Genomic DNA, 24,863 nt, shown 5'->3' on the forward strand with positions numbered 1-24,863 from the left:
AGACCATGGCCTGTATCAGGTGCACCTTAGTCTCCAGACAGACACCGTTGCTCTTGAGTACTTTAGAGAGGTCCCTAACAGCCGACTTTGCCATTGTGATATGCTTTTTGATTTCCTGACTGCTAGTGCCAAGAGTGTTGACTGTGTAGTAAAACTTACGCAAATAAAAATCATTATTTGAAACTTGAGAAAGGAAAAAATGAATTTTCAGTTGCCTTCACATAAACTAAATCAGTACAGGACTGTTATTTAAAGTATAACCCAGGAAGAACAAATCTCCTTGTCTCTCAAAATCTTTTTTTCATACAGAACTAGAACATTAATGGAAGACTAATATATTCCTAAAATCATAGACATCATTAACATACTGGACATGGGCTATGTGAGTGTGATATGTGTAAGCTGGAGGTGAACATGGACTGAAAGATAAGTAAGATGTGTGCCTAGGAGGTCCAGAGCTGTCAGAGAGCTAGCCTGAGCGGAAGGCCGTCAATGGTCAGGTCACAGGGTCCGGTTAGTTACCAAGACTGGCTCCTGACTATTCTCTCCTGAGAAAGGCTGCTTATGATGGGAAATAATAGCCATGCATGAGATACATCAGCTAAACCAACTACAAAGATCAATGAGAAAGACAATTAGCAGTATTTTTTGTTGTTGCTATTTTCCTTCCAGGGGGCAGGTATCAGGAAATGTGAAAAGAATAGAATTGCATAGTTACGATACGGTAATGTGAGAATGGAAACATGGAGATGATAATTGTAATTACACTATTAATGTTATTAGTAAATATACCTTATTGAGCACTGGCAGTACAACAATTAAGTGGGAAGGTTGTTAGTAAACCCACCCAGCAGCTTCATGAGTGACAGACGCAGAGATGTGCTTCCTTACAGATTAGAACCTGGAAAACACTGGCTAGTTCTACCTGATGGACACTCAAGAGGGTCACTATGAGTCAAAGATAAACTCCTGAGCACAGCACAACAAAGGCATAAACATATCATTTTTCTCAAGCTCCACAGACCTACACCCTTCACTGTGTGCAGCCCTGTGCCACATGTTCATCCAGACCTATGCTGCCCAATACAGAGACCCCGGGTTACAGGGAGCAACCAGGCACCTAAAATGTGTAAACATTTGCATTCTCTTACTAATGAAAAAATTTGAGTATGTTTGAAGCAACTTGGAGATACACTCTTTCATCTGTGGATTTTACAGATTAAGTAATTGTGATGAAAAGTCAGCATCAAAACTAAACTATGCTATAAGTATGAAATGCATACTTGAATAGACTTAGTAGTGAAACAAAAAAATGTAACATTTCCTGCTGGTGATTTTTATGTTACAAATCATCCTATTCTGATACATTAGCTCAAACAAAACAGACTTATTAAAATACATTTGACCAATTTCTTTTTACTATTTTTAATCTAGCTACTAAAAAGTGTGAATTTACTTATGTGGTTCCATGCAGGCAATGGCAGTTTGTGGTACTATTTTTCCCTGTCTGTACAGGGAAAGTTGGTTCAATTCCAGGCTAAGGCATCTCACACACAGCCACCACCACCCATCCGCCAGTGGAGTCATGTTGCCATGATGCTGGACAGGTTTCAGCACAGCTTCTGGGCTAAGGTAGACTAGGAAGAAAGACCTGGTAATATACTTCCTAAAAAAAAAAAGTCAGTGATCAGTCAATGATCAGCCTAAGGATCAGTGTTGCCAACTGCAGCTGGTGATGAGGATGACTCAGGACCAGTCTATTATGCACAGGGTCCCCTGCAGTCAGGGCTGCTAGTGGAAGACAGCACTGTGGTTTGCCTATTCATTCTACTCACTAGCAACACCCTTGTTGAATTATTTCACTGAGCCTATGCTCCATTATATGCCACAAAGATAGTCCATTTCACATAGGCAGTCACTGAGGCACACAGGAAAGAGGGAACGTGCTCAAGGTCACCCAGTTAAGTGTTGCAGCCCAGCTAACCCTAGGTGTCCAACAGGTGCAGTGAGTCTGGTCACAACTCAAGCATAATGAGGCCCATCAGCAGGCAGTATGTGAACGTGGTACAGATTATAACGTGCCCCAGTGTTCAGACACCATGGTGACACGGCTAAAGTCATATGGTTTGGTGCTTCTTATAAATTCTCTCTTTTAAGATTAACCTGGCTGTCATAACTATCAGTGAACATTTAACATGTAAGAAGACCAAAGGACATTACTGCAGTCTGTCTCAGGAGACAAAGCATTCAAGTTAAATTCCATCAAACTACCCTAAGCCAATACATTCTGACAAGCACCTCACATTCAGAACCTCCAGAGCCTGGAATTATTTTTTTTTTTTTTTTTTTTGCTCCTTCTTTCTCTTTATTGAGAGACAAAAGAAAGCTCAGTGAAATGCTGAGTAGGCGAAAAGAAAATGCAAGTTAATAGAGGACTAAGAAGGGCCCTCCAAAATTTGTGAAAACACAAAAACAAGAGGCATGTTTCTATTCTTGTACAATACTGCTTTTGTTTAGCAGCCACACATAGCCTTAAAAAGTGTGGGTAACAAATCAGTAGGCATTATTTTAACTCAACTGGTTTTATGAAATAAGCCAAGAGTTGAAAGAGGCAGGACTAATTACCAACATTCCTTGATGAATTACTTAGCGGCGTGTGCTAAGTCAATGTGCGACTATGTCTTGATCCCCAATTTTATGCTGTACTTATTTCCCAGGAGGTAAAAGGGGCATGTGGCTAATTAAGACACAGAGCTGGACTGCCAGAATTACTCAAGGTAAGATTTCTTTCGAGAAAAGAAAAGGGCTCTTTGCCTGGTACTTATTAATCTAATTTTTACTACTTCACTAGAAAACCAGAGATAATCTTGTCACCTTGAGGCAGGCTGAACTGCCATGTAGTGATCAGAAAATATGTTACATATTTGTAATTTAGCCAATAAGAATTCCTTAAGCCTTTCTTAACTGGCAGGAATGTCTCAGTTTGTCACTTCTAATTAAATCTCAACAAAATTTCCAGGCCCTAAATTTTAATTATATAAAACTCAGGGCCAACAGGGGAGATTATAAGAAAGCTAGGCCTTGTCAGTCAGGAAGCAGAAATCTCAATTTCACCTATCTAATTTAGATCACTTTATGATTTTTTTAAATTATTCACATTCTGGAGGTTGAAAACTTTTTGTTCTTTTTAATTTTCAAGATCTTTCCACCTTGCAGTCTTTCCTCTAAAGAAATCCACTAGTGCATGAGTCTAATAAAATGACCTCAAGAGAAACTGTACTCTTCAAAGTTGTGGGGAAACAATTTTTTTTTACTCTTCAATAAAATTCATTAGACATCTAGTTTAATGACATACAAATGTTGCACTCGTGAAAAGAATATTCCAGCCTCTCCTCATTTATGAGCATGGTTAAGTGGAATGTCATGACGGCTCCAACAGTAATCAGTGTGAGGCTGGCAGATCGGGCCGTGTTTCATTCTGCTGTTTGCAGGATCACTATGAGCAGAAGAAAATGACATGACACAATTGAACTCCATCAGCATTTATTTTGGGTCTGCGTGTTTTGTTAGCTATAAGAGTATTCTAATAACTCTCATTTACTGCTCTTCTGAGACATTCTTAGGTGTGCTACAATTAGGGATTGAGTTCAGATTTACTAAGAATGATGGAAGAGTTAAAAAAAAAAAACCTGCTGTAAGTAAAAGCCATTTCAGTCTCATTATGGATAACATGAAAATTCGTTTCTGACATAAATGGTAGTAATAGAATGTTCTATATTTGTTTTATTTTTTAATCAGAAAACAAGTGGAGACTAATGATGTTTATTTTTATTTGTTAAGCTAGTTGGAGATTTGTTAAGCTAGCTGAAGGACAAAAGATGTATTTTTACCCAATTCTTTAAGTTTACGTATTAACAGAGACTTTTAGTTCTCTACTTCAGAGGATAGGAGAAGGGGCAAGATGAGCAGATTAAGAAGTACTGGAATAGAGAGAAACAAAATGAGACCTTCTGCCCTTGTGGTAAGGAGCTGCACTGCCAACCCAAAGGCAGGTTGTTGGAACCCACCAGCTGCTCAGCTGCAGAGAAATGGACAATCACCTCCCATGTGACTTACATTATCTGAAAATCTGCTGCAGGGTTAACTATGAGTCAGTTTTGACTTAATCAGATAAAAACGTCAGAGACATTAACAAGCACTCAAACTCACTACCGTCAAGGCAGTTCTGAAGCTCAGTGACCATCATAGGCTTTAGGACTGGGAACCACATGCAGTATGCCTGCCCATCTCTCCCACAGAGCCACTGGAAATCAGAACTGAGAAGCTGCCTCTAGTTAGAAGGGCAAAAGCTTGCAGACTACACACCACCAGGGCTCCCTGTTACAGACATTACATATGCTGGATTATTACAATAATAGCAATAATCAATGCCTAACTTGTTTATAAAGTCCGTTACTAAACAATCGTCATGGGAAAATAGAGTCTGAACACTCTGAGTCACAAAATACATGATGACTACCTTATTATATAGCTGCCGAATTTCTTCTGACATGTAACCTGACATACAGGCAACTGTCATACTTGTTTCCTACCCTGACATTCACTACTGATGAATTTTGTCATTAACATGTAAAATAGAGAGTAGATTGTTTTACTATTCTAAATGAGCAACATTAGGTAAGGTGACAAAGTACAAAGAGTACAAAGTACTTTTAATAAAGTTCTTGCTCACCAACTCTTCCATTCAAAATTCCCACTCAAGAGAAGAGCTGGGCATTGAAAAATAAGGAACTCATTCAATATTATTCAAAATGAGTGAGCCTGGAGGACATTATGTTGAGTGAAATATCTCAGTTGCAAAAGGACAAATATTGCCTGGTGCCACTGCTGTAAAATGGGACTGATATCAGGGTAGGGGTAAGACTGAGAAAAACTGGATAAATTGTGTATACTGCACTGAAACAGATGAGGGACTGAATAATTTAAAAGTGATGTATGATAGGGTATTATGGTCATCACAAGAGTCCACAATTAAGGTTGCATAGTGGAATGTACTTGGTGCGGTGGGAGGGGTGTGGGGGGTTTGTGTACCAGGGAGGGAGTCTTTCTTTTACTTTTGAAAGAGAGGAGCAAACTGGGGGGCGGGGGGAGAGGGCTGGGCGGGGACAGAAGTGCAGCAATGAATGAATGGAAATCCAAATTCTTTGTAAATGTTCATTAAAATTATTAAAAAAATAAAATTAAAAAAATAAAAATAAAAAAAAGAGAACAGCTGGCATGGATTCACTTAGAGCTTCTCCCCAAACATTCTCCTTTTTTTAGAAAAAAAAAAAGGGTAACTAAAAACTCCTTTTTAGGATCATTCTCTTTAAAGATCAGCCTCTACCTTTATCTTAAATTTTATTTCATTTTCTAAAAGTTATAAATTAATATGCAAGCATATTCAACTTTACAAAGTCTGAAAGATTGGTAGATTGTTGGGAGCTAAATGTTCCTTAAAATTCATGTTGATACTCAAAGTAGTCAATATAGAGAGACATATTCAGGGCAAGAGCCAATTTGCCCACACTTATTACAGCTATAACCTTGAGCAAAACCACTTTACTGATTCACATATTTTGAAACACAGATCCCACCCATTTATTTTAGTAGGACAATGTTAAAATTAGATTTTGCCTACCCATGTCCTCAATTCTCTCTTGATCAAGAGAATGTCTACAAAAGGCAGTTCCTCAGGGGGGTGGGTGGTCTTTCAATTTCTTTAATTGTTAGGATTAAATGACATTAACAAACAAATTCATGATGCTTTCATATAGAAATATAAGATTTATTACAGCTTACTGACATTCAAAAGCAACTGGTGTTTGTGTTTTTGTTGTTGTTGTTGCTGTTGTTGTTGTTGCTATGTACCACTGAGTCGCTTGCAACTCATAGCGACCCTGTGTACAAGAGCCCTAAATCCTGCTCTATCCTGTCTCTGGCACACCTACTCCCATTACCCCAATCACTGAATCGAACCATCTCATTGAGGGTCTTCCTGTCTTATGCAACTTGATTAAACAAATATATAATATAGGAAATACCAATTTTAAGTGCTAAAACATAACAAAAGCTATACTACTATTTGCATTGGGGAGAAAAACAAAAGAATGGAGCTTTATTTCTGAAGATTCATAAAAGTCATGTATGAGTCTATCAAATTCAGTATTTAAAAATAATTTAAACAATAAAAATACAAGCCATACAAATATTATCAAAACCTTCATGCACACCTTTCCTAATTTTAAACAAGCAATGTTCCCTTCTGTTTGAACAATTGCTTCTTGGTGTATGTACAGGTTTTACATGAGAACAACTGAAGTGTGTTTCAGAGTGTATCTCTCCATACCTAGAGAACCTTTAAGCTGAGTAAATCATCTGAGAAGCTGGACTATATGAAGAATAATGTGGCATCAGAATTGGAGGAGGACCCATCAAAACCTGCTTTACGCAGATGGCAAAAAAAAAGTGAAGAAGACTTGAAAGCAAGGGCTGCAGCCTTCAGTTTGGATTCCACTTCAACATCAAGAAAACAAAAATGTTAACCATGGGGCCAACAGAAAACATCATGATAGACAGAGAAACGTTTGAAGTTGTTATTTTACTTGACTCTACAAGCAACACCTGTGAGAACTGTAGTCAAGAAATCAAAAGACAAGTTGCACTAGAAAAGTCAGCTGCTAAGGATTTGTCCCAAGTGCTAGAGAGCAAGGATGCTCATTTAAAGACTAAAGTGCACCTGATCCAAGTGATGGCATTATCAATTGCTTCCAATGCAACTGAAGGTTGGTCAATGAAAAAGAATGATAGAAGCATCATCAATGCCTTTAAATTGTGGGGCTGGCAAAGACTACTGAATATCCCATAGATCGCCAAAACAAAAGGTAAGTATGCCTTGCAGAAAGTGCAACCAGGCTGCTCTTTAGGGACAAGGATGGTAAAACTCGGTCGGTCTCTCAAACTCTGGTATGTTGTCAGGAAGAACCAGTCCTTGGAAATAGATATAATGCTGGGAAAGAGGAGGGTCAGAAAAAGAGAGAATGACCCTCAAAAGATGGACTGGTACAGTGACTGTAACAATGGAACTGGGCAGGGCAAGGTTCAAACCTATTGTTCAAAGTGCTACTGTGAATGGTAACCACACAGAAATAACAGTAACACCATCTATCAAAATCCATACACCTCAAAACCACATGAATTGTGATTGCTTGGCCCATCAGAATCCTTAAAACAGGAGTGGCATGAGTTATGATTTTTGGATGTTGTTAGTCCCTTATGTTAGGGATATTAGCCAGTGATCATAGACACAGGTGTGCCACCTCCCACAGAGAGGGCCCCTAAAGAGAGTTAACCCAGGCCACGTTAGCTTCCTACCACAAAGCTCACAGACTCTTAGATGTTCCTCCTTCAGAGCATCTGGTGGCCTCAAACCATTGAACTTTCTGTTAGTAACCATTTACTTAACAAATGCACTATCAAGACTCTTCCCAACAATCATAACTACAACTAAATCATAAACCAACATCATCATCAATCTGGCAAGAATCTTTTTTATACAGTTATTCTCAGAGCACTGGTGGCGTACTGGCAAGAGGCTGTACTACAATCCCAAGGGATCTGAACTAAATTCCTATCCACCAGCTAGTCCATGGGAGAAGGATGGACAATCTCCCATGTAATTAACTGCCTCTGTCAGCTACGAGTCAGTTCCAACTCAACGGTACACAATAATAACAACATAATATACTCAGTTTTTCTCATCTGCCATATTGTGGAAACCATGTTGGATGTTTTTAATTATTTGATATGAAAGAGCAATATTACTAACTTAAAATATTTAATTAAGATCAATCATAGACCTTGCTCTTGAGCCTATGTAACTTCTCCCTAGCAGCTTTCTCTTTGACTTGCCACTTTGCTCTACCCTATTATGTTACTCATGTTCTTCAGAAGTATTAAGGTGTACAGCGAATAGAAAACACAATAAGGCATGTGATTAGAGGTAGATGAGGTAAGATGTGGGGCCTAGGTGAATTACTAGGGCCAGTGACAATCTATGTACATCTCAGTTTCCCATATTTGGATAAAAGTGGTTTCAAACTGACAATTTTTTGGCTAGTAGCAGGAACTTAACCATTTACACCACTGTGGCTTTGCATTTACACTTTTGTTATTGTTGTTACATGCCATCAAGCTGCGTACAACTTATGGGAAGTCTAAGAACAGATACAAACATTTTTATTCCTTAGGAGTAATATATTTCAATTTTCGTGTATGTGCTACTGAAGTGAGCACAGGAGTAATATAATCTAAGGGGTCCCTCATGGTCTAGAAGGTAAGGAGTTGAGCTGCCAACACAGAGGCAAGTGGTTTGAATCCACCAGCTGCTCTGCAGAAAAAAAGATGTGTAGTTTCTTCCTATGTGGTTTACAGTAGTCCAAACTCCCTGGATCATCAGCCATGAGTCACTTCTGACATGTTGTTGTTATGTGCCATCGAGTCGTTTCCGACTCATAGCGACCCTATGCACAACAGCTCTAAACCCTGCTCTATCCTGCGCCAACCGCACCGCCTCTGACACACCCATCCCGATTACCCCAGTCACCGAATCAATCCATCTCATAGAGGGTCTTCCCCTCCTGCGCTGTCCCTCCACCCTCCCAAGCATGATGTCCCTCTCCAAGGACCCGTCCCTCCTGGCAACATGTCCAAAGTATGTCAGACGAAGCCCCAGAATCCTTGCCTCCAAGGAGCAGCTTGGTTTAATCCTCTCCAAGATGGATCTGTTTGTCTTCCTGGCAGTCCAGGGTACATTCAGTACCCTTCTCCAGCACCACAGCTCAAAAGCATCCACTCTCCTTCTGTCCTCCCTAGTCATTGTCCAACTCTCTGATGCATAACAAGCAATTGCAAATACCATGACCTGTATCAGGCGCACCTTAGTCTCCAGAGAGACACTGTTGCTCCTGAGTACGTTTGAGAGGTCCCTAACGGCAGACTTTCCCATCGCGATACGCTTTTTGATTTCCTGACTGCTGGTACCAAGAGTGTTAACTGTGGAGCCGAGCAAAGTGAAGCTGTGAACACTCTCAATCTCTTCATCATCCATCCTGACGCTGCCAATTGGTCCAGTGGCGAGAATCTTTGTCTTCTTGACGTTGAGCCTTAGTCCATACTGAAGGCTGCAGTCCTTGACCCTTCGCAGCAAGTGCATGAGGTCCTCCTCAGTTTCAGCAAGCAAGGTTGTGTCATCTGCATAACGGAGATTGTTGATAGATCTTCCACCAATCCTGATGCCACAATTCTCCTCATAGAGCCCAGCCTCTCGGATAATCTGCTCTGCATACATGCTGAAAAGGTATGGAGACAGGATGCATCCCTGGTGTACACCCTTCCCTATCTTGAACCATGCAGTGTTACCCTGCTCTGTTCTGACTACTGCCTCTTGGTCCAAGAATAGGTTTCGTATTAGCACAATTAAATGTTCTGGGATTCCCATTCTTCTCAGAGTCAGCCACAGTTTGTTATGATCCACACAGTCAAATGTCTTTGCATAATCAATGAAACACAGATAGACATTCTTCTGGTATTCCCTGCTTTCAGCCAAGATCCATCTAACATCAGCAACGATATCCCTAGTACCACGATCCCTTCTAAACCCAGCCTGGACTTCCGGCAGTTCTCTGCTGATGTGCTGTTCTAATCGTTTTTGGATGATCTTCAGCAGAATCTTGCTTGCATGTGAAATCAATGACACTGTTCTGTAGTTTCCACACTCAGTTGGGTCACCTTTCTTTGGAATGGGAACAAATACAGATCTCTTCCAGTCAGTTGGCCAAGTGGCTGTTCTCCAGATTTCTTGGCACAACTTGGTGAGCACATCCAGGGCAACATCTGTTATCTGAAATACTTCAATTGGTATACCATCTATTCTACCATCACTTCTGACATAGTGGCATATAATAAGATGGGGTCTTCACTCATTAGGAAGAAATTACTATTCAGAGCTAGAAAAACAAAAACAAAACAAAACAAAAAACAAACCAGGTTCACTCAGACTTTCAGCCCTCATTCTTGGGGCCCTAGATTGTACCATTCTCCTTAAGATGCTATATTAACCTCCGCTGTTGCTGGATCAAGTTGACACTGGCTTCTAAAGACCCCCATGTGCAGAGCAGAGCTGATCCACAGGGTTGTCAAGGCTGGACATTCTGGAAGCACGATACTCTGAGGAATGCTCAAACTGTCCACCTTTCATTTAGCAGTTAACGTCCTAATACATCTGTGTTACTTCCAGAGGTATGTAGAAAAACAGGAGAGTTCAACTGTTAGCACGGCTTCCTTTCAGAGCAGAGACTGTAACCAACATAGTGATGTTGGTGACTGACAAATGGATCGTAAGAGAACACATTCAAAAATCCTTTTATTCAATGAAAACACATCCCTCCCACTCCTGCTTGCTTCAGGTTCCACTGGCCTTAGGGAGTCCTAACCACAGTCTAACAAGATCAGTCCATCCAGATTCCATTATACCAATTGTTGTTATGTGCTATCGAGCCACTTGCGACTCATAGCAACCCTATGTACAACAGCCCTAAACTCTGTCCTGTGCCAATCGCACCGTCTCCCATACACCCATCCCGATTACCCCAGTCACTGAATCAATCCACCTTATAGAGGGATAGAGGGCCTTCCCCTCCTGCACTGTCCCTCCACCCTACCAAGCATGATGTCTCTCTCCAAGGACCAGTCCCTCCTTACAACATGTCCAAAGTATGTTATACGGAGCCTCAGAAACCTTGCCTCCAAGAAGCTGCCCAGTTTAACCCTTTCCAGGATGAATCTGTTTGTTATAACAATTAGCTACTCAAAAATGATCTTGTGGCCATAGGCGCAGAAATCATTTTCATGTTCTACCAGTATTACTAACTTGGTATTAAAACTGATGGTTCTCCCCTCCCCCCATAACTGTGAAATTAAATTACAGGCTTTGGGGTATAAAGTTCAATATATTGTTTGGAGTCACTCTCCAGAGGTCGGCTCATTCAAATGGACAAGACCTAAAACCAACCAAAATGACTCTCCTCAGCAGCACACATCCGCAAGTCCAAACAGACCCCAGAGCAAAGCTGTTTTTGTCCTGTCATGGGTAAAGTCGTGAGCTGGAGTCTATTAAAGGACAACTAACCACAGCAAGTGACTGAAAGTATCACTGTCTGCCAGCCTGCCACATGGCGGTCATTCATGTCTTGTTACCTTGCTGGAACCCGTGCCACTCATATTACAAACACTAACAGGGCTAATGACAGTGGGCAGGTGTCAACAGAGCTTCTAGTCTATGGAAGACTGAGAAGAAAAGCCTGGTGAGCTGTTTCCCAGCATGAGCTAACAAAAGTCTGTGGGTTACAGCCAAGTGTTGTCCCGTATAATCTGGAAAGTATAATCTTGGAACAGCTGAGCATTGTCCCATATAGTGCAGGAAAGGGAGCCCCCTGTGTTAGAAGGGATATAATGGCTGCAACATGGACCTGGGCCAATCAGATGGCACATGACCTGAGAAGATTCCATTAAATTACACATAAAGGTAAATCAGAGACAGTAACCAATAATAGCACCAAGCCATTAAAAACAGTGGAAAGAGTCAAATCAAAAATTAATGATTATTTATGAAAATGTTTACACTTCTTAACCTGTGTAAAACACCTCTAGGGGACACCTCCTGCTGTCATAGATTGTCCCACTGGAATGGCCCAATGGCTTTTTGGGGCAGCATACTCCTTCTGTTGAGGAGGAAAGACATATGAAGCTGCATTTCAAAAGCAGAGTCAAGCCAGAGGAGGAGAAATGTTCTTTTGCTTTGGTTGCATTTGCGAATGTTAAAGAAGAAGAAAACAGTTTCTGTCTACTTGCTTCAAACTTCCTGAGAAGGTCAAGCCTCACTCAAGCAAGCAGCAACCACTGAGGTAGGAGCAGATACAGTGAGGAAGGCACCCCAAACTGGTGGCAGGAAGGACCTTCAGGGAGTGGATCTTGGAGGAGGGCTTGGTCAGGAGTGAGGGCTCCATGCTGGATTATTCCTTCTAATGGATACATCAATATTGTCTACAATTAAAAGACTAAAATGTGTTGTAAAGAGAAATAATATTACTTTATGTGTGACCATGAACAGATCAAAGTGATGCTTCTTGGGGTATCAGAATCCTGTAGGAAATGAGTGCTCCAGCAGCATCCAGGGCTTTTCATGGAACTAGGGACTAAGTCCCTTCCCCTTTCCTCACCCCAACAAGGATGTGGCCTTGAAGACCATGAGTCTGATTAAAAAACAAAAGACACCAGTATTTCTCAACAGTCCATGAAACTGAAATTCAAATAACTAAATCCCACAACAGAAGAAGAATTGATGACTTGGAGTTGTGGTTTTGGAGAAGAGTGCTGACTATCCCATAGACTGCCAAAAGAACAAACAGATATGTCTTAGAGAATGCAGCCAGAATGCTCCTTGGAGGCAAAGATGATAGAGCTCCATCTCACATACTTTGGGCATGCTGATAGGAGAGGTTACTCCTTGGAGAACATCATGCTTGGGAAGGTGGAAGGATGGCAAAAGAGAGGAAGAAACCTCAACCAGGTGGAATGACAGAGTGACTATACAGCAATGGAGTTAAGGGTGTCAAAAGATTGTGAGATGGCACAGGCTAGGCCAGGATTCTGATCTGTTGTTCACAGGGTCACTATGACTTGCACTCATCTCGATGTCACCTAACAAAACTGACAATTATGCATCTCAAAATTAGACAATGAATAAGGAAGATTGACGAGGAAGCCATGCCTCTGAATTGTGGTGTTAGAGAACAAGGAATACCAAAATCCTAGGCAAATAAGTCCTGAAAAAAAAAACTGCAAGCAGTGTTCCGCTTAGAGTCAAGGCTGCTGAAACTTTCTCTCACATACTTTGGACATGTTTACAAGAGGGACTAGTCCTTGGAAAAAAGACATAATGCTGGGAAAGATAGGTGGTAAGAAAAAGGAAGATATTCAACAAAATAGACTGATACAGTGATCGTAACAATGTGCCACAGAATGCTGGATTTAGTGTATACTAGGCAAGGTTCAGATCTGTCGTATGTACAACTATGGGTTGTAGTTGACTTGACAGCACCTAAACACAACTGGTGACATAAGTACTTAAGGACCCAAGAAGGAATGAATGGCAGTAGTACAAGAATTCTCAAAAAATAAAAAATCTCACATTCACATTCAACAAGTCCTAATCTTAATGTGGACAATGTCCTTTCTAAGGGACTCAATACATGTGGTATTTGTGCCTGCCCCTGTGGCCACTCTAATGATAATAAGGTATGGTTGCTGTCAATTCCAACTCATAGTGACCCCGTGTGACAAAGCAGAATTGTTTTCTTGCTGTAATTGTTATTACAGGAGCTGATCATCGAGTTCTCTTGAGAGTTTTAATTGGCTACTGCTCAGTTAGGGATTAGCAGTCAACTGCTTAACCACTGCTCCACCAGGGTATTCCTAGCTAAATACAATGAGGAACACATTTTAGAAGCCCAGTGAGCTTTAAGAGTAATCCCTTTTGCCAATCACTGCTCATATCTCCTTTATGATGTTCAGTGCACTATCCATTCCTAAGAGAACTTCAACCTCTTAAAACTTAAGGTGAGAAGAAAATGAGAGACAGAAGGAAAGACAAAGAGACAATTTACAGAGAAAAGCCAGCAATTCTGTAGCCACCACTTTCTTCACCTGTGAAATCTAGGAAGTATGACTTCCATCCTGACCCCACTAGGATTCCTCTTTATCCTAAAGATGCAACATTTATGAAACTGCCACCAAATACAGGGCAAAGGTGAATTTCTTTTACAATGGAGAAGGTCCTGACAAAGTGTATTCCTGTATCTGATGGACATTGGTCACTATTTCTAAACGCAGGACAATTTGACTAGTTCCTTGAATTATCTGAAATGGGGGGGGGGCGTTAAAGAGAATAAATTATTTCAAACTATTAAAAATAAAATACCCTAAAGCAACAACAAAACATTTAAACGTTTTCTTCTCAATTCATACCACCTTTCACCAGAGCAGACCAAAAAAAAAATTAATGGACTATCCATTCCTGCTTTTAAAACTTAAGGTGAGCAGAAAGAAGAACTTGAAAGAGAGACTTAATTGAGAGAAGAAGGAAAGGAGAGTGGGAGGGATGAAGAGCATACAGAAGGTAAGAGGAGGGAAGAAGAGGTCCTTGGTTGTGCCTTAAAAGTTCCTGAAAACAGCAATGCTTTAAAACCATACAATAATGTTTTTAAGCTAGAAATTGCCAGATCCAAGTTGCAGGGGATGGGGCAGATGGACAGAGAAAAATCCTCATGACCTTGCCAGTCCAAACTGAGAGCAACGGACATCTCTCAATCAACCAAAGGTAAAAAATGTGAGACTGCAATAACACATGGTTGATTGGTGAAAGTAATGCAAGGCGGTCATGATGCTGCTTTAGCTATGAGACCTGACCTGTGACCACAGATGTGGTCCCTGGTTTCTCCAATTTTTTCTGAAATAAGAGAAATCACATTTCAAAACTCTGATTGAAAGTGCCCTGTGAACCAAAGACACCTGTGGAAGACACTGCCTCTACAAATGGTTCATAATGCCTTTCAAAAAAAAAAAAAAAAACCAAACCAAAAAAACCCACAAAAACCAGCAACATGTAATTTGAAATGTAAGATATGTTTATTATGCAACAAAAAAAAGGGGGTTATTATCTGGAGTAATGGAGTTATGGGAAAAAAGCACTTTAAATATTCACCTAAATTAGATTGTTAAGGAATCAAAGGAGTATGTCTACTCAGTAAACATACAGCAAAAGACAAATCATTCTATTTCACCCAATGTGGAAATTAGGGGAAAAAAATCATACATTAACAAATCAATATAGAAACCACAATCAATTTACACAAACTTGGAAGCTGAACTCTGGTAAAGGGAGGAGTAAAAGTTATTAATTACTGACCTCTTAACCAAATCCCAAGGAGTTGTGGTGGCCTAAATCTAAAGAACCATTCTGCCAATGCAAAGGTTCGTGATTAAAGTCCACCGCTGCTCCACAGAAGGATGGGCAATTTCTCATGCAATTTACTTACTGCCTCTAAAAACCCACTGAAGGGTCAGCTATGGGTTGGTTCCAACCGGATGGGACTCAACAACAACAGCAACAAACCAAATCCCAAGAGCTCAGGTGGCCTAGTGGTAAGAAATGCACTGCCATCCCAAAGGCACACAGTTTGAATCCTCCAGCTACCTGCTCCACAGAAGAAGTCTGGGCCATCTTCTTCCATGCAATTTACTGCCTTTGAAAACCTACTGGAGGATCAGCTGTGTGTCGGCTCCAACTCGATGGTACAGAACAACAACAACAACAAACCAAATCCAAAGGAGCCACCAGCACAAAGTTAACATGTTAAACCGCTAACTGAAAGATTGATAGTTTGACTCTACCAGTCAATTTGATCCACAGGGATAAAGGTAGGCATCTCCTCTCCTGGCGAGATACAGCCTCGGAAACTCCATGGAGGGGAGTATGAATCTGAAGTGACTCCACAGCTGTTGTTGTTGTTAGCAGTGGGCACCAAATTCCAAACAGTAGTCCCTGGAATTTACCGGGCTTCCCCGAAAATGTCAACCATTTTTAGCCATGTTTTTAAAAAGCTCTGTTAGACAACTTAAGTACAGTACTACCATAGAACATTAATATTAATCTGCCATTTCAAAACTAGTAATTGAGTGCACTGATATTAGAATCCATTGAGGTCATGTTTTGGGGACTGGTAGTTGTATATCCTTCACCTCGTTCTTATCACTAACTTTAGAGACAGCAATGTAACCAGAACTCTCTTGCAAATTTTAGAATATGTGGTCATGGCAGTCTCCACTGGGAAGATGAAGATCCAATTATGTTTCACCTTAACAATTTAAACCTTAAATGTTTAAATAAAAACTATAAGAAATATTAATATAATCTGTATTATAATCTGCTGATTTGGTACATTTAGGGCTACTTGTTCCTCGAAAATTTAGATTAATTCTACCCTGAACCAGGGTTAGACAAAGCAATTATTTTGTTATTCATAATTTATAAAATTATGTTCTGAGCTACAAAAGGGAAATGAATTAACCCTATTTCTCTCACTTATTTTTTTTCCCCATTAACACTTCTATAGTACTTTTATATGCTTGGCATAGACAAAATTTCTGAAATTACAAATAATTTTCATGAAATACTAAACTTTTAAGTATGTGAAGTAATCACTTATATGACAATTATAGCCTCTTACAATGTTAACTGAGACGAAAGCATTTATTTTCATTTAATCTTTAATTTAAAACATGAAAACATGTTAAAACGTGCTAAAAGATGACTAAATATCTCTCCAATTCCAACTACTGGGTTTTTAAAAATGTAAATGATGTACTTTTTACTAGGTTTATTCAATAAAAGTACAAAAATGCAAAAATTAAAGAGGTAAAACATATCTAGCACAAAATGTACATTTATCCCTGGCTTATTTTTAGCTAGACTGTATCACCTGGTCAAGAATGTTTGTGGGTTTCAACTTGTGACATCTTTCTGGCATACCCAAATTGCAGACTGCAGCTCCAGTCAATGTCGTTAGGACAGAGAAACATATATGGGAAAATTAAAATATTATTCAAATCTTTTATTGTGGATTTTATTCTTTGTCATTCTAAAAGTAGTATATCATGAAAAACTAAAAACATTAGAAATGATGCCCACTTTTAAGATGAAAGGGGGAAAAGTGTTAAATTGTTAAATGATATTAACAGGTTGAGTTTGGACAATCTCCCTTCCAAAGAATATGACTGCTTTGATAAGAATATAGATTAACTATTATTATGCTTTAGTTAAATATCAAATGCTACTTTCAATCATATATCCTATTAAAGAAAATCTATACTATCTCTTTTAAATCCATTCCTCAGACTAAAAACACATATTACTACAATGAATAGGCATGTTCTTATATTTTATTATTGTTTCATTATTATAACTTTATACAAATTAAAATATAAGTAAAACAAAGATAATTCTTATAAATACTAGACAACTCAAATCAATAATGATCATCTTTCTCATCTAACCAGGACAGAAAATAATCGATGTATAATCTATTCCAAAGAGAAAACTTTCCCTTTACTTACATAAGGGAGGGAAGGAGAAAAGAAAGCATGCATGAATTCTGACAATATCCAGAATTTCAAATAATCATACCAAAGTAAAAGTTTATCCTAAATCTTGTGAATCTTTTTCTATGCTAACAGATTTGTAGTTGGTGTGTCTATTAGGGTTTATTTTCTCATCACATTTGGAAAACGTTTACAAAGGAAAAAAATCAACTTGACTTGAAATTTGTTTTTTAAACAATCTCTTTCCTACTTCCAGGATGGCTCACGTACTTCTTCCAAGTTAGAATGTTTGCTAAAATAGTAAACTTTAAATGGTGAAAGACGTTTTCAGGAATCATTAGCACATAAAGTTCACACAGTTTAATGAACAGTGCTGAGATTCTTCAGAACAAATCAATAAAGTAATAAAATGGGGGGGGGAATCACAGATAAGAGGATACTCTCTTTCCTTTTAACTTGCTGTGATCCTTCAATACTTAGAAGTCAGAATGCTCATTCTTCACAAAGGAGCATCTCTCTATGTGATGCTGGAGGATGCATGTATGAGATTGGATCCTATTCTTAGACTTGTTACAACCTCTCCTGTAATTAGGAAGCTATATATCCCTACTATAATGATGCTAACAAGCTCCTGCAGTCTCCACTCTAGCACAAAATCAAAGAGACCGAAAGCCGACCATTTAGTCCAGTGAAAGAATGGTGCTGGCTGGTTAATACAGCAGAAGGCTGTTCTACAGTTTTGTATCTGAAGGGACTTTCTGAAAGGATGAGATTCTACAGCCAAGTCTGTATATTAAAGAAAAAAATCAGAGAAATGACATTTTAGTATATTTAAAAAGAAATACACACAAATTATTGGAAGAGGACCATTTCAGATAACTTTGCTGTTTTGAATTTTCCCAAAGAAAAGGTGAAAAGATGTTGTTATAGCAAATACCTACCTGTGATTTCCCATGGAACAGTGACATTCTTCTAAAACTTAATGAGAGTTAACTATAGAACTTACGGATAGTTTTTATCTTTTTTTTTTTAACAGTCATGCAGAAACCACTGATCTTGGCATCTGCAAATGTGAATCAATGGGTCAAAAAATCCACCTACACATTCAGATAAATACACTTAAAAATCAAAACCCACATCCCTGCTGTCCATCAGATTCCCACTCCCCCCCAATCCTATAGCACTGAGGAGAACTATGCTATGGGTTTCCAAGGCTTTCCTCATCAAGGAAACAGAAGTCACATCAGTCTCCCCATATAGTGGCTTGGGATTCAAACTCCCAACCTTCCAGTTAATGCTTTAATAACTGCAGCACTAGCACTCCTGCAAGTAAGTGAAACACCTAGAAAATGAAAAACATTTGGGGAGGGAGGGTTGGTTAACAAGTGACAGGCACGTACCTTAAGGACTTCCATGGGCACCTGGGTGGCAGAGGGAAGGGTGCTAGGCACGCTCACGTTGATGGCTGGTGTCTGGCTCACAGGCCCTCTCTGCTGCATGAACTGGGCAGCCTGCAGCTTCTGCTGCTGCTCCCTGCGCTCCTGCTCCTGCATCTGCTCACGCATGAGTTGCTGGCGTAGCAAGATACGTGATGTCATGCTGGAGGAGCTTATCGGAGGCTTGGAGGCCCCAGGACGCTCCGCAGAACTGCTGTGGGGAACCAAGACACACAGCATTTAGTTTCCTAATGAGACATTTTTGGGGGTATCCTAAATTGCACCAAACTATGAAATGAGTCTGTACATATATAATCAAGTCACAGAGCGGTGCTCCATATACTTGAAAATCAAGAGGTTGACAGGATTTAAGTCATTAGTAGTTGAATCAAAATAAGTTAGCTTGATTACATTTAGGCATTTTTATCATGCAGCTTAAACTTTTTTTTTTTTACATTTTATACTGCACACAGTATCACACATCACCACCAAATATAGTCCCTCCATATGTAGAGCCAAGAACCAATGCATCTTAATAGCACCCAAATTTCCATGTTTAAAAATACAGAGCTTGATGTTAAAAGTGCAGGGATGATTTGGAAAAGAAGCATGAGAACAGCCACACAACCAGCACAATGTCATCACCATCACTCACTCGGACGCGAGAGCCCATGTTTGGCTATGCATGTGTCACCACACAGGAGGTTCCCCCCCGTAAAAAGTGGTCTGATTTGCTTTATAAAATAACTGAATGGAGTCAGGTGAGTACTTCTACAAATCATTTAACATTTCTTGGAGATATTTTAGATGTTCAGAGATAACAACAAATGGAAAGAAAAGGTGAAAATTATGTGGAAAATGGAGACAATTATCTCAGTTACAGAAGTGAGAATTATTAATCAAAGCAGCATTTGGAACACTCAACACTGAACCCCATCTCAGTCTGTAGAGTTGGCCTGACAACTCAGTTTGTCTGTGGCCGACTTTGTCGTGCTATCTATTGGATTAATACAGCATACCTTCCACTACATATGCTCAGTCCCTTTATATGTACTACTCTCAATGATTATCTTGATACTTATTCTACTTCTCAATTTTGTAAAACATTTTCGCAACTGGATGCCACTGTGTCAGCTTCCACTCCAGGCAAGTTCATGGCAGTGAGTAGAACTAAGTTCAGAGAATTTTCAAAGCTCTGACTTTTCAGAAGCAGATCAACAAGCCTGTCTTTCATGGTACCTATAGGTGCTTTGAATTGCTAAACTTTCAGCTAGTAATCAAATAAACAACCAGCTGTGCCACCTGAGAACTCCTACTAAAATAGTAGCTATGAGTTAAAAAAAAAAATACCCTACTATTCCTAAATATAATTTTCAATGCTTATCTTGCCAGCTCTACGCCACCAAGAAGTTAATAAACTTCTCTCTGCCTCAGTTACTGCACCCAGCATAGAAGAATACCAAACTTTGTGGGGCTTTTATTACTCAAACTTATTATATTTATATAATTATAAATTCACATACAGAAAGAGGCCACCTACCAATTTCTTTTGGGAGATATAAAAGTTGGAGGGGAGTTTTTAAAGGTATATATTTTGATATATTTGAAGATTCATGTGCAATTTTAAGAAACCACAAAAAGGTTTCATGCATCCTTCAACCAATTTCTGCCACAGTAACATCTTGTAAAACTTTACTATTGATTACAGCTAGGGCATGCTATTGGGATACAGTCAATATATAGTTAACAATAGTTCCCTACACATTTACTCCTTCAAAAAGTAAAAGAAATTTTAAAAATGTTATTGTGTCAATTACATTGTAAAGCTCTCTAATAATTTTTTTAAGATTAAATAAGGTACAAACTGATACAAAAACGATGAGCCTCAACAAATATTTGCTGCTGCCCATACTGTCATCTAGAAATTACAAATGCTTATTTATTATGAGTAATATTTCTTTAAATGAAAAGATCTCTTTTAGGAACTGTGTAAAATCTTAAAACAGAAACGGAAGAAACAAATTTTAGAAAAATATTTACTCTTAGGTGAGACACCTCTGAAGGATAGAATTTGTACTCCTAACTTTTCTTGAGTATAATGCTGGCTTTACCTTTTGCCCAGGAAAAAAAAGTAAAGACTTTCATTCAGCTGACCAATTAAAAGGAGCTTCCAAATTCAGCAGTTAATAAAGGGTGTTACTAACACATACAGAAATGTTTTATTTTATCCCACAAATAATTCTATACAAAGTATATAATAAAAATTACATTGCCAATTTACTTATTTTCACCATAGAAAACAGACTCAGTAAATCTGGCAAGTTCATATAACAACAGAAATTTTTAATGTATATAAAATTTTAAATCAAGATAATAAAGAAAAAAATAAAATGTAAAATGGTATTCAAGGTCAGATATAATTTCTAAATATGTTTCATATAATTTAAAACACAGCACCATTTCTGATTTATTGTAATATTGAAAAAACAACTGAGTAGTAGTATTGAAAACAATTTACTTTTACAATATAATTCAGAAATAGTCTTCCATAAAATGAAAATCTGGGAAAATTGACATTGCATATTTCATGGCTATTTTCATATTTCCAAATATTCTGGACAACTTAAATTTTCTCTATAATAAAAGTAAATGTTACATGGATTTGCTACAATGCCACCATTTTGAAAGCGGCACACTGCAGGGCAAAAGGAGAAATGCCTGTTATAAGAATAAACTTAAAAGCGGGATTCAAAAGTGTATTTATACTCCAATTAAAATAAGTAACTTGTGTGTATACAGGCAGTTATACACACATAACTGTCAGGCTGTATGTAAAGATGGCAACAGATCTCAGAGCAGGAGTGGGGTCACAGGGTCATTTTGTTCTCTTGGTTTTTACTGAAGCCAATTTTACTTGTAGAAACTCTTTAAAAGGCTCCTGGTTCAAACCCACCAAGTACTCTGAAGGAGAAAGATGGGCAATATCTTCCTACCTAATCTGCAACCACTGAAATCTCAAGAGTCAGCTAGGAGTTGGTTCTAATTTGACGGTAACAGCAATAATTTAATAAAGAAAGGCATCATAGTCCTCTCGCCCCAATGGCAGGATATCTATCACTAGAAATTAAGATCCCGAAGAAATAAGCAGGGTCATAAAGAAATCACCATTTGGTTACAATTTTAAAGTGACTGGATTCAATACACACAGGGTGATGACAATGTAAAGGGAAAGTGTACCTGAGACAGCACACAGCTGTCTTCCTTTACCATCTGCTACTGTCTCTAGCTTACAGCTAGAACACACAGGAGAGAGTTAGGATCCTGCGTAACACTTCAATACAGTAAATTTATGTGCACTATAAGAATACTACACCATTACTCAAAACAATCTAGTCACCTGATGCTCCTAAGAGAGCATCAAAAGAAAACACATTTTTCCCATTTTTGAGTGTGTGTCAAAGCTTAAACATACTTTCCTAAATCAAGAAATGGGGGAGGGGGATGGAAAGGTGATATGCTATTGAAAAATTAAAAATAAATAAATAAATAAATAAGTTGTCTTCCTATTCAAAGCCTGTCAGGTCAGAATACTCCCATAGAGCCTGATCCTTTTGATAAAACCAGGAGCGAAGCTTTGTGCTGCAGCAAATGCAGCTGTGGAATAATCGCACTAATTAGCTGCTCCAGACAAGTAATTGGCTTGATACTGGGAGGAAAGTCCTTTCAATTAATAGTGAAGCATTCTTAAGACATTTAAATTAAAATTACTAGTTATCATCTACACCAAAGTTGCAGACTTTAAAATCGACAACAATATCATTCTCACCATATTCTGATATATGTATCAGAAAATTAAATGGAAAAAATGTTTTCCCAAGTACCACTAGAAATACACTGAAAGTCCACTGGAAGAAAAAAAAAAAACAAAACTGTCATAAAATCCAGTCAAAAATAAGGTCAGTTAATTGACATTATTTTAATAATTTTTTAAAGGTGCCAAAGAAGTTACAGTCACGTCAGGGCACAAACTCCCTGCAGGACATTGCCACGTTGTTAAAAGATGACTCTCAGATTATCAGCTTTGCCCGCCTTCTATTAAGCATTCCTGACTCTGAGACATAACTGAAATCGCAAATACCATATTAGAGACAAATGATAATGAAGATGCTTGCATCTCACAATGTTAACAGTACATCAGCATCAAGTTTTACCCTGAAAGCCGATGTTACTATGAGAACACTAATAGTAACTACAATGCATATATTTTATGTTTTAACCAGGATGCTCAGGCTAGTAATGATAAGAAAAGAGCTTTGCCCAAATTTACTTAATTCCAAAAGCTGCCAAAGCTCAATCTTCCCTAATTAGATAATCCTAATTCCGTGAGTCTGATTCATTTTAATCATATTATTTAGAGGTCATTTATTAAACAAAACAGTTATTGTTTCCTCTGTGCCAGGTGCTGGGAATACCTGGTTTCTAATCGCAAACAGCTTAAAGTTCTATTACATATTTTTATCTGAAATGCCTTAAAATTAAGTCAGTTACTGAGATTACATCAGTCCCTGAGAGCTCACTCACTGGAGAAGAGACAAATGGGAGTGAATGGAACAGTTGAAGCCAGAGAGACAACTTTGGAGACAGCCAGGGTCATTCAATGGTCTGTCAGATCAAGTCAGGATAAGTCTTAAAACTAGCTTAATCCAGTTTGAACCAGGCCAGATTGGCTTGATGCTATATGGACTAGTTCAAACCAGTGTGGACTGACATGACATGGTTTGAGTCAGTGTGAACTAGTTTGAACTGTCTTGAACTGGTCTGGGACTGTGTGACCAGGCTGAATCAGATATGGTCCTGCCTGGACCAGCTAGATCTAGTTTGAACCATTCTGGCCTGGTGTGATTCAGTTTGAACCAGTGTGGGCCAGTTTGACCAGGCTCAATCTTGTATAAACTGGTCTGAACCAGCTGGAACAGTGTAAAAATAATGGGTACCCACTAAATGTGAACTAAGCCCCAACCTTATTGCCAACTTGGCATTTTCCAGTCAAACTTCAAAGCCCTCTACAAAGGTACAGTAGATGAACATGTGCTCTCTTGAGTCAGCTGTATTGCTATATAAAAAAATATATTCCATTGATTGAGGCCCACATACACAGCAAATCTTGCACAAGTCAGAATCTGTGTGAGTTATAAACTTGTCATAAGAAAAAAAATTTCTATTTTCCACTGAATAGAAAGCACTAGATAGGCAACGTGTCCTGTGTAATTTACAGCCTCCAGAAACTCACTGGAGGGGCAGCTATGACCCTATCTCAAGTGACAAAACAAGACTGAGACACTATCAAAGCCAGAAATCTTAAAAAATCCAGAAATGTAAGGCAGCCGCATGGAATTCTGACTCTCACATACTCCACAGTTATCATAAATTTCACTGATTGCAAATTACCAGCTTTTAAAAAAAAGTATCTTCTGGACTACCTCTAACTGTCAAAGATGCTGAGTCAGTCTTTGCTCTTAACCTCCAGTCAGCCCACACCAGGGTCCTGTCATCAGTGGACATGGCCTAAGACTTTTCCTTTTATCCATCCCTCAGATACAACCCTGCTCTTCTACCAAGCCAGTCAATCTCTTAGAGCTGTGGTTTTCCTTGTTTATTAAAAAAAAAAAAAGTTACTTGATGGCAGTTTGAAGGAAACTGGAAGAATCTGTTCTGGAGAACAAAGTATTTCAATTTTGTAAATAAACTAGTAGGTTGTTTTGTTTTGTTTTGTTTTAAAAAAAGCCGTTTCATACAAGTCTCTTCTAACTCCTGCAATCCACATGGGTGAGAGTAAAATTTCCTTCCAAAGACAGCTCAGTAGTTGACTTCCAGGCCTTGCTTACCACACACCTCTGGGGGATTGCTTACACTTAACTGTAAGTCTGTCAACAAGCATACTAACCAACTTGTAGTATCACCTAGGAACTCTTTTCTTATTTATAAAGAAACTTATTAATATAGTCTACTTTAACTGTTATTACACATTTAAAAGTGAGAGTAGACTTTTATTCCCTCTCCATACCTATTCAATCTGTATTCTGAGTAAATTATCCAAGAAGCTGGACTCTATGAGGAAGAGTGTAGCATCAAGATTGGAGGGAGACTCATCAATAATCTGCGTTACACAGA

At 38.8% G+C, this 24,863-nt stretch overlaps 1 protein-coding gene across 3 annotated transcripts in view; it reads right to left on the minus strand.

Annotated features, from left to right (window-relative positions):
• MITF (microphthalmia-associated transcription factor) overlaps positions 1 to 24,863 on the minus strand; it is a 407,075-nt gene that overhangs the window by 133,505 nt on the left and 248,707 nt on the right. For all 3 annotated transcript variants that reach the window (XM_006895939.1, XM_006895940.1, XM_006895938.1), the window contains exon 2: positions 18,657 to 18,906. In XM_006895939.1, the coding sequence (XP_006896001.1) occupies positions 18,657 to 18,906 (250 nt within the window). The remainder of the gene's footprint in view (positions 1 to 18,656; positions 18,907 to 24,863) is intronic.

The sequence above is a fragment of the Elephantulus edwardii genome, unplaced genomic scaffold (assembly GCF_000299155.1).
Source record: "Elephantulus edwardii isolate Elephantulus edwardi_28Jun2011 unplaced genomic scaffold, EleEdw1.0 scaffold00177, whole genome shotgun sequence".
Lineage (NCBI taxonomy): Eukaryota > Metazoa > Chordata > Mammalia > Macroscelidea > Macroscelididae > Elephantulus > Elephantulus edwardii.